This window comes from Pteronotus mesoamericanus, unplaced genomic scaffold (assembly GCF_021234165.1).
Source record: "Pteronotus mesoamericanus isolate MK-2021 breed Mesoamerican mustached bat unplaced genomic scaffold, CSHL_Meso_final contig_65, whole genome shotgun sequence".
In the NCBI taxonomy this organism is placed as follows: Eukaryota; Metazoa; Chordata; class Mammalia; order Chiroptera; family Mormoopidae; genus Pteronotus; species Pteronotus mesoamericanus.
Genome location: NW_026555228.1, coordinates 937,249 through 951,040, shown reverse-complemented (window position 1 = coordinate 951,040; position 13,792 = coordinate 937,249). Strand labels below are relative to the sequence as shown.

The 13,792-nt window shown below is 53.8% G+C and overlaps 1 protein-coding gene across 2 annotated transcripts in view; it reads right to left on the bottom strand.

The window, feature by feature from the left end:
- STS (steroid sulfatase) overlaps positions 1 to 13,792 on the bottom strand; it is a 77,608-nt gene that overhangs the window by 18,360 nt on the left and 45,456 nt on the right. For both annotated transcript variants that reach the window (XM_054581027.1, XM_054581028.1), the window contains exon 6: positions 9,388 to 9,524. In XM_054581027.1, coding sequence (XP_054437002.1) covers positions 9,388 to 9,524 — 137 coding nt within the window. The remainder of the gene's footprint in view (positions 1 to 9,387; positions 9,525 to 13,792) is intronic.

Sequence of the window (13,792 nt, the reverse complement as noted above, 5' to 3'; positions counted from 1 at the left end):
AGCACACTTTTGTGATTCTAAGAGAAGAAAACGTGGAAATGGGAAAATCCGGCTCCTTCGCCCTCCAGGAGCGGATGTGGGTGGGCGAGGAAGATCAAATCCCCAAGTTCCGCTGTTCCCTGTAGTCATTCAGCCTACGAGGATCAGTTTAGCCACTGAGGAGAGTCTGCCCTAGGACACACTGCCCGGGGCACAGCATGGTTTGCGAGGCACAGGCGGAGCTCAGTCTTGGCAGAGGGGGGGCGCTGTCCCACAAAACTAAGAGCTCAACCTGGCTTCCTGGTCCTGGTCGAACCAGACCTGGGCCCGCGGCTCGCTGCCTGGGGATATCTGCGCCCACGTTGGACCTGATAATCTATCGTAGCGGAGAAAGGCCAGGAGGAAGACAGAAGGATGGAATCCAAACCCCTGAGCCCAGAACTGGACAAGTCAGGGCGATCCATGAGTAACGTACGTGCGTGTCTAATCACTGCGCTGTGCACCGAAAACTCATGAATAGGCTTACTGTATTGTATGCCAACTGCAACGGAAAACCGTTGTTTTTTTTTTTAATGAAAAAATTGTCTTGCCTCACAGAAGCAGCCTTGTGACTTCAGCTGATGCGCGTTTTCTCCTCCCAAGCCCACAAAAAAATGGGAGCTACCTTCCGTGGGGCATTAGGCTCGGGAAACGAACAGAAACTATCCTTTCTGCCGCTCACAAATAATTAAGAAATCCCACCTACTCAGCATAACTCTTGGGAAGGCAGGAAACTCGAAGTCCTTTGTCTGGTCCACAGGTTGCAGGCTGGACCCAACGATTCCTGCTGAGCCCAGAATGGAGGAGCAAGGAGAGAATTTAACTGCCGCACCTGCTGGGGGCGGGCCCTGTCCGCAGGGCCTGGGGAAGGCGAGGCCGGGCTCCCGGAGGCCCGCTACGTTTTAAATGATACATACTGGGGAGAGACAACATGAGTTTCAGGCACGCAGTTCGACAATACGCCATCTGGAAGTCGCACTGCGCGCCCAGCACCTGGAGTTGACTCTCTGTGACCCAAGCTCGGTGCTCTCCTGAGCCCCTCGTCACTGAGCGGCCGGAGAAACCGCGGGCGCGGGCCCGCGCACGGCGATTCTCTGCTGCCGTGGGTAGTGTGAGGGGCACCCCCAACAGCCCTCGCAGCAAAGCAGGCCTCTCCACGGACAAGCGGACTGCGTGTGGCCCACAGGAAGCAAGGCTCACGCGATGCAGGCCCACGTGATTCCGCAGCCCCCCCTCGCCAAAAAGAGATGGCCGACGGCCAAGCGCTGGTCCACGTCCGCCTTTGTCCTCTGCAAGCCATGGAGCTCCAGGCACCACGCAGGCGGGACATTTGGAAGCGTCTCACTTATCTAGTGCATAAAACCTGGTTCCAAAGCTGCTCCATAAAAGGAAACTAGTCTGCAACCCCCAGGCAAAGTCCCAAGCTTGGATGATTTGTCTGGATTCTGTAAGTTGGACAAGAGGCGCAAATGATGTGCTGGCTGATGGGGGCGGGGGGTGGGTGTGCACGGGGAGGGGCGGGGGGTGCTGTTTGTTACGACTCTTCGTGTGTTATTTCACTGCAAGATATTTTTAGGGAAAAGCACACCCAACCCTGTAATAGTTACACAGACGACGCACGCTTGGCTCTAATCCAAATGTGGCAGTGCATGCGGTGCACGGTGTCACTGTTCTGGTGCCAGCTGGCCACCAAGGTCTAAGGAGGCATTGGAAATCAAACGCTTGCAACGTGTTCCCGCCAGCTAAAAAAAAAAAGGAGGAGCAAGACGATGCACTGTAGCACATAGGCCATTTGCATTGGCACTTGCTGAGGGATGACAGGAAGGTGGCTTCTGTCCCCAGCATCCCTCTCCCGGCTGCAGGCTAGAGCCTGAGCATACCCTGGCCCAGTCATGCAGAGTGAACGAAATAACGCACGCACACTGTGCCTTTAAGCGGCCAGGATATACCCAAGGCTTTTCCGGTTTCTCTCCTTTGAGTCACTAAATGTTGAACTATTATTGCGGTAGAGAGTTGTTGTGATGAGTCGTATTATTAAAATACTGCCAGATCGCTTATTAATACTGGCCGAATTAATGACTCTTTGATAATTCATGATGCTATCTTCTGTCTGGAAATAATTTCGGAAAGTGTTAAAAAAACGATTCATTTTACTTTGAGATGGAAATGCAAGGTACAATAATATCTGAAGCCGGCTCACGACCATGAAAGGAAGCTTCGGGCTTCGTAAAAATGGTCACATTGTTACAGAGTTCGGTGGAACCCAGAGGTGAATGATTTATAAACTCAATTAATTTACGGCGCCCCAATCGATATTCTCCACAATGAGTTTCCAAATACACATCACAGCAAGAAGTTTGGCTCCGCCTTGGCCCCGCGCGCTGTCTCCCGATCCTCCTCAGTCTGTTACTACGTGCTGTTCCCATCTGCAGGCTAAGGCTGCAAAACCCTGTTTCTGTGGAAGATGAACTATTTTGTCACAAACACGTCTTTAGCAGAAATGCACATTAAAAAAAGAAAAACCAAAGCGAAGAGAAAGAGAACCGTACAGGATGCGTGCTTCCTTCACTCTTGCGGCGCTGCTGTTGACCTAGCAGACACCCTGGTTTAGGTGAAGCTTTCCAGACGGGCGCGCCTGAAGCAAACGTTTACCACCCAGAACAGGCGGATGGAGGAGAAAGGCAATTGTTGAAGATCAGGACTGAGCGGTAGGAACAGGACGTTGAACGTGAACGCAGGGGCGAGCAGGGCCCGGGACGGACACAGGGCGTACGTGGTGTGTCGTCTCCGTGGGCACACGCGGGGGTCAAACGGGGGTCATGCAGCGAGAGAGAGAGAGAGAGAGAGAGAGAGAGAGAGAGAAAATGGCTTCAATACTGACGCCCATAGAAGGCAGGAGAAGGCGGGCGATTAAGGCAGCTAGCTCCTCGTTTCTGTGCGCCCTGTGGCCGTGGGAACCCGCTTTCGTCCTGAACCACAGGTTCGCTCTTGCTGTCGCCCCCGGTCAGAAACGCTCACAGCGGCCATTCTCAGCAGTGCCCACGGGAACAGGGGGCCCCTCCCAGGGACCTGCACGGCCGGCCCCACCTGGACCTGCCCGGCTGCGGCGGAGAGCGAGCGGCCGTCACGCGCATTCAGAAACACTTCGACAGGCACGCCGCAGCAACTGCCGTCGGACCGACCGAAGGGACTGTCTTCCCAGAGAACGCGGACCCTCCCGCCGGCTGTGCGGGCACTCGGCACACGGGCAGGACAAGGTCACACGCGACGAACACGCGCAACGGGAGCATCGAGTAAATTATTATTGTCGTGCGGTGCAAAGACATCGGCAGAGAGATGTGTGTTCGACAGGGTAGATGCCGCCCCGGCTCAGGGACGCTTCCCGTCACGAGTCCATCTGCACTGCTCTGGCCAAAGAATCCCTCGGTTTCTCCTAGGTCTCACGGACGGCCACCCTCCCTGACCAAGGATATCTCCGCCGGCCCCAGGCCTGCCTGGAAGAGTCTAAAGTTCCGGGACGGAATAAAGCACAAAGCATTCCCAACAAGGAAGCATGCACATCACTTGTGTGTATGATAACTCCTTGTATTTGAAAATAAATTGAAATGCCCTTTGCACGTCTCCGTTCCCGGTAGCCTCCCTGAATGGCAGCTCCAAACAAAGCCAAAAGGTCACGTTATGTAAACACAGCAAAATGTTCGTCCTCAAAGTCCATGCCCAAGGCTTCACGGATTGGCAAAGGAGCTTATGTTCCGCAGGTTTTCTTTCTAATGCACGGCCTGTTTACTCGCCGCAAATCAGATGCATAAATGCATTTCTAAGGTGGCTGTTCCTGATGAATCGTGGCAGGAAAAAAACAGCAAAGCCGACCACGCTCTCTGACAGGCAACTCTGCCGTCTGATGATTAACGTTCAAGGACGTCCCATGCTGTAATTTTGTCATTTTTGTTCTCTCCTGGCTGCTGTCTTACTTCCGACTGAAAAAAATATCATGACAACCGTTCTTTCTCCAATGATCCTCTAGAAGCTGGAAAAGCGAATGCAGACAACGGTCCCATTTCGCCATGACTGAAGGGGGATTCGGGCCGGGAATGTCACTGAACATTTGTTTCAAAATGGTAGTAATTGGTAACATTCAGAAGCCACCTTCCCCTGAAAGAGACGCAACGCACGTGCCTTCTGCCAAGGACCGCGCCCGCGTCCTGGAAGGTCTGCGTGAAGCTCAGCGAGCACCCAGGTAACTCCAGAAACCGCGGGGGTTAGAGATCGGCTCCTTTTTCATTTGCGCCTGCCAGGAAGTGGCTGGGCTTCCCCGTGGACAAGGGGACAGGATCTGAAGGCCGCACTGAAGAGTGGCTTATGGACGTACGCTACTTCACAGCCCCACCTGACTTTGTTCGTGCTGCTTGGGAGCAAATAAAATAACTCGTAGAGTCCTGTCCTCAAAGACATCTTCCCAAGCAGTATGGAGATTCCTGAAAAAGCTAAAACTAGATCTACCACACGACCCAGCAAGTCCGCTTCCGAGTATTTAGTTGAAGAAAATGAAAGACATTGGCAGCCCTATGTTCCCGGAAGCATTAGTCACCATAGCCAAGACCTGGGAGACACCGAGGTGTCCCTCCGTAGATGAGTGGCTAGAGACGCGGTGCGTGAATAAAACAGAATGTCGTGCAGGGATCGAAAAGAGTGAAACGGTGCCATTTGGGGCCATGTGGATGGTCCGGGAGGGTATTGTGCTAAGCGAAGGAGGGCGCACAAACACAGACACCAAATGGTTTCATGTATCTGTGGAACCTAAAACAAACACACAAACACAACAAAACAAATTCTCAGGAACCACAACCAGAGGGATGGTTACCAGAGAGGACGGGATGGGGGATGGGTCAAGAGCGGAAGGGGAACAGAGTCCGTACTGTAATACCTGTGAACGACGACAGGGGATTGCTGGGTGGAAGAAAGAGCTCAGCCTGCCAACTGCTCCCTCGCGATTAATAGAGCGTGGGATAAACGTCTCCCGACGACCCCTTATTCCGTCCCCCTCTTCTCAAAGTACAGATCAGCACGGCCTTAGCACTGGTGTCTGAAGCGTCGGGCAGCACGGGGCCACACGCCAGTTCCGGCCCCCTGCCCCGTCCTAACTGTCTCTGCGAAGGGACCCAACTTGCCGGAAGAAGCGTGACTGATCCGAGCCGCCCTCCCTGCCCCCACGCAGGTCCGTTGGTGGCCACGCATGTGAGATCTGATCACCATGGGCCACTCATGGAGGAAGACCTGTGCCGGTCACCCGGATGGGGTCACTGGGGCACAGCCCTCTGGGTAAAAGGGGGCTTGAGGGGCTTCTTTCTTGTGAAGTCCTCGGAGACCTTGCAGAAAGGACCTGGCCTGATGCCCGCTGCCCAGACACGAGGTACAGTGTCAGGCCAACAAAATGCACGTCCCTCTGCTTCTGAGAGGCCCCCAGCCGTGGAGGGGGCTGACCGACCAAAGCCGATATCCATCATTCTGAGCCAATGACACGTGAACATGGAGCCTGACTCTCTCTCTCTCTCTCTGTTTCTCTTCCAGGCAACGTAGTCAAAAAATCCCCTTCAGAAATTTCCATGAAGAAAAGCACCAGGGTGAGAATAAAATCCTGTTTGGGGCTTGAGCGCTAATAATTCCGTTGTAAAATAAGAACCACTGTGAATGGTTTTCAAATACATGTGGTGAAGCTAAATTCAGTGTTGCGTTAGCAGCGGCAAGCACGTGCGAGATTCGGCCACCGCGGATGCCACACCGCTGTAACTCTGTCACGTCACGCACGCTGGGCGTATGGGGCTGCGGGAGATGTGCTGAGCCCACCTGATAAATGACAACCAAGGCTTTTTCTTGGTTTAATGAAAAAAGAAAAATGTCTGGCCTTTTTAGGACTCAATATAATCTGATTTGGCTTCTATGTGGATGCTACAGAACAACGTAAACACACGAAGAAACCAGAAACCGACTCACAGATACAGAGAACAGGCTCGGGGCGGTCTGGTCTCACATTGGGGGAGACGAAAAGTCCACGCTCACAGTGTTTGCTGGAAAGCAAGAACCGCACCCGCCTCCCGGAGCCACTGGACCCGAAACCGAGAGTGGCAGGAAGTTCCCTTCGTACGGCCGGGAGGTTAGGCCCGAAGCACAGTTCCCTCTCACCGCTCTTGCCTTATCGTCCACGACGTGCGTTTCTTGTGGGAGGACACAGAACGCGCCGGTCTAACCCCGATCCTGCTCCGACGGAGGTTCCTTCCCGGGTCCCATCCCTGCCACGGGTGCTCCGTAGATGTTGGCTGCCCTCGTACTCCTCCCGGCAGCTGGAGCCCCGCCCGTGGCCACGTCCCAGCCGCGGATGCCACACCGCGGGCGGGAATGGCGTCTCCCTGTCCGCCCGCTCCCTCTGCCCGCCCCCGACTCATTCACAGCCTCGGGTTAATGTCCTTCCGCTGGAATGACGCGCCCCCAAATCCTTGGTGTGCATTTGGCAAGATCGGTCTCATGTGTCTGCGCCTTCCCAACGCCCCACTGGTGTAGAGTTAACAGGACTGAACAGCAGACTTTCCAACGACCCGTGGCCGCCCGCAGGCTTCAGTGGTCTGGCCGCCCTGCAGAAACGAGGAGGTGGGCAGCGGCCACCAGCCCCCCGTTCGCCACCCTGCCCCTTCCCAGGCTGCTCAAGCACTTGACCTGCACCTCCCTCGGGACACCCACTTGCCCCTGTCTGTCCCCTTCCAGGTCTCCTGGAAGAATCTTACATCCCTTAGTAGCTAGAAGTCTTCTGAAGTATTATCATAATTGCATCTCCCGTCCAAAATACATTAGGCTCGCTGCCCGCATCCCAAAAAACGTAACTAGTGAAAGCACCGGCACCCTCCGCGTGGTCTAGAGCCGACCGCACGCCAGCGTGACACGCGCGGCCTTTCCCACTCCCTGGGCGGCCGTGGGCGAGGCGCTGCTCGGTTTGGGCCGTCCCTGCCTGGCTTTACGGCACAGCCCTCCCAGGGCGCGTGCACCACGTCCGGGCGGTCCGTCTCTCCTCCGCTGCGCCTGCGCTAGGACAGGCGCAGTTACATGGCCCAGAGAAGGTGCTCAGCCACCGCAGCGTGGGCCGGGATGGGCCACGGCAGAGAATGAAGTAGCCAAGTTTCTTTGGGCGTGAATGTGCCCCTACGGGGGCAGAGACCCTTGCCGTGGGGGAAGCCATGCTGCCTGTAGTAACGGTGCCGCCACCACGCTTGAAAGAAAGCACGCCCAGCGACCGACGTCGGCTCTCCCCGGCCAAGTGCTGCTGCGTGAGCAGCCTCTGGTGCGGGGTGCGTCTCTTTGTCAGCCCACGCCTTCCTTTGATTTTTTCTCTCGTGATTATTCAGAACGCTACAGTCCACGGCTGGGTAATAATGAAGCGCTCTTCTTAGAGGGAAGCAGCCAACCTCAACACGCTCGCGTGTGCTGGATTTGTAACACGCAGAGATGTCCTGACAAATAACATCCTGGCTTAGGGGAAGGACTGTACTTTTCGGCAAATAAAAAACCAAACAACAAAAAGAAAACCACTCATCTCTTAACCTCGGATGAGGCTCAAACGCAGATCTCAAAGGCTGAAGAATACTCTTTGTTCTAGTCCAGAGGGACCGGTAATGAAAATAATTGGAAGTCAGACTTTTGATAAGTCAGAGTAGGCCTATGTGCCGTCATAATTAAAGGAAATTAAATCATTAAATAAAACAATGTATATGTGTGCCTATACCAGCAGGGGCTTGCTTGTCAGCCAACCAAGTTCTTGGAGTTGTGTAAGAAGCCTGTTGCATTTGACTATCACACTCATTAAAGAGATAAACTATTCCACTGGTTCACACTACCCTGTATTCTCTCGATTTGCACTACAAAGGAGTAGAAAAGGTCCACTGATCAACACACAACATGTGAAGAAGGAAAAAGAAAAGCAAGCAGGCTGGTAGGTGGAGGCTGTGAGGATAATGGGTTCTTTTTATAAATCTCACTAGAGGGACTGTTCTGTGTTTGTTTTTCCTAGAATTCCTCATCTGTGCTCATTTCTGTTATTGTATAGAATTACAGAGCCGTACGGAAAACAAACAAACAAACAAACAAACTTAGAACTTGCCTCATCTGAATTCCTCATGAAAAGGTGATGGACCAGAAGCCGAGCGATTTAAGACGTGTCTCAAGTTCACAGAGATAGCTAACGACAGAGGTCGCAGTCAGGATACGGGTCCGGTGTTCTTGTTTCTCGGGACAGTGCTCCTTCCAAATTTCAAACAAAGCAAAGAAAAGAAAAAAAAGAAAAAAGAAAAGAAAAGAAAAAAAAAAGCAGCAGCAAAACTCATTCTTGCAGCCCCGGGAGCAGGGAAGCATCACCGCCTCCCATGTGCTGCGGAAAGCAAACCAACAAGCACGTGACGGTCTGACGCCTGAAACTAAAGCTGACAGGAAATAACACTGAGTGGACCCAGGGAGTGAGCAATAGAAATTTTTAAAAAAACTACCCTCAACAACAAAAACAAGGTGCTGATGTTCAAGTACTTCTCTAACAGCTGGATTGAAAACTTCAGACCAATCCATGTCGTACACAAAGAGACCAGCAAGGCAAAGCAAGAGACAAAGAACGGGAAAGAAAGCCACTATACAAAAACCTTGGCCGGCGGACTAGCGACCTGTGGACCATTTTGGCCAGGGAGACTCAGCGATGCTGACAGGAGACAACATCTTATACAGTAGCCTGGGCCTCAATGGGAAGCTGAGAGCCCACACGTTCTCCATGCCCTGGCTTCACCCACAGCTTCTCCCTTCCCGGGCACGACAGCCTTGGCCCAAGACCTGTCAGCCCTGCAGAAGGCAATCAAAGCTTGGCCATGGTTCCTCCTACAAGACATGCTCTTCAAAAAATAAAAAAGAAGCTTGGATAAGAAGTCTCCCCAGAACTTGTGAAAAAGAAATGTCCCATGTCTAAAGCAGGGTCTTTGTCTTGGGAAGAAGGTGTGGAGAACAAGGTGCCCCTGGAGTCCCCTCGACCCCAAACCCACCACTTCCCCGACTGTGCGGAAGACGGCGTGGGGCCACATTTCATTGTTTCTAGAATGCGTGATGGTGAGGACTCCCGCTTTGGCCTCTTTTTCCACCTCTTTGATCGCCCGCCCGTAGGCCCAGACTTCCCCGGCGATGTATCTACCCCTGGGCCACCATCTCATGGCTTCGGGGTCACCCTCCCTGGGGGACAGTTACTGTCTAGGAAGGCATGGGGAATGAGGTGGAAATCCAGAGGAATCAGCTGGAAGGAGGAACAGACTCAGCCGCATCTTAAGGACACAGCGAAGACAAAGACACACGTACCGACGCCCCAGTCCATTTCCTCAGCCGCGTCCCCGTAAAGGCCGTGTTTGCTTTTCCCGGCAAAGTCCGTGGACGAAAAGAGGGCGGTGTGCACCTGAAGACTGGAAAACATGAGCAGGAAGGGTGTGTCTGCGTTCCTGGGGGAAAAAAATATCCAAGAGCCACATCAACACATTGGCTACTCTTCTGCTCAGGATCAAACTCTTAATGCACGATGTTACCTGACCGTTCAGAACACACTGCACAATGAGGGTTTTATTGAGGGGGAAGGAAGTCTCCATAGGATCTCTAGGGAGAGACTCACGGTCACTGTCTACAGTCAGCAGATGGTAGGTATGTTCTAGAGACATTTTCCCATGGCAGCACACAGGAGTGGAGAATGGATAGCTTTTTTCCCTGAATTCTACTCTTCCCTGTCTATGTGGTGATTAATAGGAATTCAAACAGCTTCAAAAGAGTGTTCACTTTGGAATACACGCCCCCCCCCCCAACTACCTAGCCAAGACAGTATCTTCAGTTGTCACTTTTTATATCCACATCTTTCTAATGTGAATTCAACTCTCTGTTCTACCACATGGCAGCCTCTTACTATAGAACGTATGTCCCGGAATTAACACTCAACTGTCTACACTGACACTCGGGAAGCTAAATGGAACCTTCTTTGAACTGGCCCAAGTCTACAATCTAGAGAGTTTCACAGTATTGCAAAGGCCTTTCTTAATTCAGAGTTCACCTAAATCTACTCGGTTGGAATTGGTGAGGACACACAGAGGATCAAGAGTTCTAAGTCCCTGTCGACGTTCAGTTCCGCTGGGGGCCCCGGGGGTGACGTCCTATTTGGCGGAAAAGGATCAGGAAGTCATACACGTCTCCTCTACATCTGGTTGGCCTCTGAGAAACGCACTTAACGCTGTGTTTTGGTTCCATACAACAGGCTCAATCCGCAGCTTTGCCTGGGAAGCTCTGTTGATCCCTTTCCTGCTAAAAGGGAATAGGGAGCGAGTGCCTTTGGGGAGCAGAGGCCATGCGCCCACTTTGCGGTGCAGCAGGCTGCTGCTCTTGGAGATGCACCCGAGAGGTCGTGATGCCCAGAGGAGACGCACCCCACCGGGAGCCACTGCCTCAGTCCCCACGCCCGATGCCTCCCTCTCACCCTGCTTCTAGCTCCTCCTTCGAGTGCCTCCTTGAACTTGGGTGGACACCCTGCCTCTCCAGGCTGCAGGCTCATCGTCTACAAAACACTCTAGTGCCAGCCAAGCCTTGTGCTCATGCTAGCACCCTCACGCACTCCAGACGCTGTCGCGATGTGTTATCTATCTGGTCCCAAAGGTGACCTGCACACGCACAGCTCACTGCCTGCCCTGCGCAACGTGCTCGATAATATTGCCAACGGAAGGAGTGCACCCAGGAAGGGATGGATGGGTGCACGGGTGGAAGGATGGAAGGGTGGATGGATGGAAGGAAGTGTGCGTGGATGGGTGGGCATATGGATAAATGGATAGAGGATGGGGTCATAGATGAATGGATGGGTGGATGGGTAGGTATATGGATAAATGGATGGAGGATGAATGGATGGATGGGCAGATGGGTGGATGGATGGACGGATGGGTGCATGGTTGCACGGGCAGATGAGTAGATGGCTGGATGGGTCGATGAATGCAACGTGTAACACAACACTCGCCGCTCTACCCCGTCACCGGGAGCGCGCATTCCCTCTCTCACTAGACCGTGAGCTGGGCCAGGCCACTTACATCTCTGTGCTCCCAGGATGAGCGCAGCGGATACTGCTTTCACTTTTTAGAGCAGCACATGTTACTTTCCTGACCATAGGAAAAGGAAGAAGTATCTCGAAGGCAGGGAATGACGAAAGCCACCTCCTCCCGACAGCAACGAGAATGTGCGCACTAGACTTGAAATGTGCCCCTGATTTTGGTCTTGGCCCACGCCCTCCTCGCCACAGCAGGTGGGCCCGGTCCCCATGCTGGCCCCGTACTCAGAGCCCCCCGCTGGGCTCTGGCAGCGTCCCCGCGGCAGCTTTGCCTGAGGAGCCGTGACACGGCATGACTGTGTGTGGCGTCTGCCCACCACGGAACACGCCGAAGATGCCGCACTACGGACACCACCTGAAACTACCCTCCACCCCCAGGCCCATGCTGAACTTGAACTAACGTGCCCAAGTTCATCCGCACGCCCCTCCACAGAACCAGCAGGGGAGGACGCCTTTGGCGCTTATGCTTTTAAATCACTACCTGTTTTCATGCATTAAGCGTCCTAACCTGGATGGTGGAAGACACCGGACCCCTGCAAGGAAAGTTTTAAAAAAAGACGCACAGGGTCCACAGGGTCCCTGTGTTTCGGGGGCAGTAAAATGAGAAACGATTGAAATTGTTGTGATAGGAAATCAATTTCCAAAGTGCCTCTGACAATTAATCACACTTGGTTTTACTTACTAGAGGACAATTCCAACAATCTGGATGAGGGATTCTTCTTGTCTCTCCCCCTATCCCCGCTTCCTCTTTTTCCTGCTCCTCCTCTTTCCTCCCTCCCTTCCCCTCCTCCTCCTCCTTCTTCTCTTCCCTCGTTCTCCTCCTTCTCCGTCCCCTCCTCCCCCTCTTCCTCCTATTCAGTGATAAAGGCCGGGGGACATGGACCCCTCCCTACGGTGACAGAGAGGCCTCCCTCCGTAACTGGACTCGGCTGCGTCTTGCTCCGCCGGGAATGAGGGGCTCGTCCGAGAACCCCTCCACCCCCCAGTGCGCATCCCGCCGGCCCACGAAGGCCATCCCCCAGTCTAGCGGTGCCAGCCGTTCTTGAACAAGGCAGTTCTTTAATTAGCCTTTGCACCTTGGAATGGGCACCTGTCACCCTGGCTGTTGCCCTCGACGTTTCCTCCAATGTACGTTTCTCACCGTGAATTGAAATCCATACGCCTCCTAGTCCTTTCTGGCTTAAACTCGTAGTGGAACTGGCCCTGTCGCTCCATGGCCCCTTTATTCACAAGATGCTCTGTGCCCAATCACAGCGTCCGCCACGGCCACTCCTCCGCGGCACGGCGGGGAGCCACGCGGCTCGGTTGCAGGCGCCCCGCACCCGCCTTTCAGGGCTCTGACTGTGCCCAATGGCAGAGGCAGGAGGGCAGGATAAAAGGTCACACCTCCCGATGTGCACCCGGAGCAGCGGTCACAGCTTTCAGGCGTCAGGATGGCACAAGCAATGCTTGTAGCAAGACGCATTTACAGACAGTAAAACTAGAGACCATCGAACGTGGTTAGGGGGTCTCTTTCCCGTGACCCTGCACCGGGGGCGTCACCCCCCCATGGATGTGTTATCTACCCCGGTCACCCCTCCTTCCCATAATCCAGGCGTCTGGGTGGCCTTGCAGAGGGCTAGGTTTGCGAGGGTCAGAGAAAGGAGACCCTGCCCCTCTGGGACATCAGTCACTGAAAATAGAATTCTATGTCATTTCCCAGTTTCGGATGTGTTTGCCAGAAAACCCAGGGCTGAATATGCAAGAGATACCCCCTATTAAGCTTCACAGAACACGATCAGGGTTGGTGGCACTTTTCTGTGCAGCCTCGTGAAATGCACACGCACACGTGTGGACTGTGGACACAGCGCACGTAAATGGGGCCGGGCCACACAGCACCGTGTGCGTTTCCCGGATTTTGGGATGCAATAACTGGGTTCCCTAAACGGTACAAATTCCGTGACGGCCTATACTTGCCATCCTTGTTCGTGGAACTTTTCAGTTCAGGTGACTGCCTGTCTCTTTGCGGAGGAAAACAGGGTGCTTTCTTTCAACATCCACGTTTTTGCCAGCAACACAGCACCCCTTTCAATGGACGTAGGGCGGAAAGGGCCAGTGCAGCTCAGCTCTTCGCCCAGCAGCATGACCAAGGTCCGCCGCTGTCTGCTGAGGGTGACGTGACATTTTTGGCGTGGGCAGCTTAGCCTAGCATCTCACGCCTCCCTGCTGCTGTTGTGTCGCGTCAAACGTGGCCTTGGCTCAATCTAAAGCAAAACTCCTTTGGGGATGAAAGTAGCCTGCGAAATGCCCTGTCCCTATACAGCCTTCCTTGTCTTTTCAGAATACCCGACGACGCTCCTCCGTCGCCATGGCGATCAGCGCCCTGCAGGCGGCCGGCCGGGCCTCCCTAGGGTCTCTCCGGCTCCTTCCGCCCTGTTAACAGCAGCAGGGAGCTCCCGCCATGAGGGGTGACCTGTCCCTTGAGTTGCTAGGCACTTTATAACATAGGGTGAGCTCAACATATACCTTTCTAGCAGTACAAGCATCTCCCTGAGATAAATGTGACCCAAAAGGCAGAAGTGGCGGTGAGGGATCGTGGCGTGCATGGCGGTATATTCCACACCATTTCCCCGCTCAGCGTGGAAACATGCACTGGAA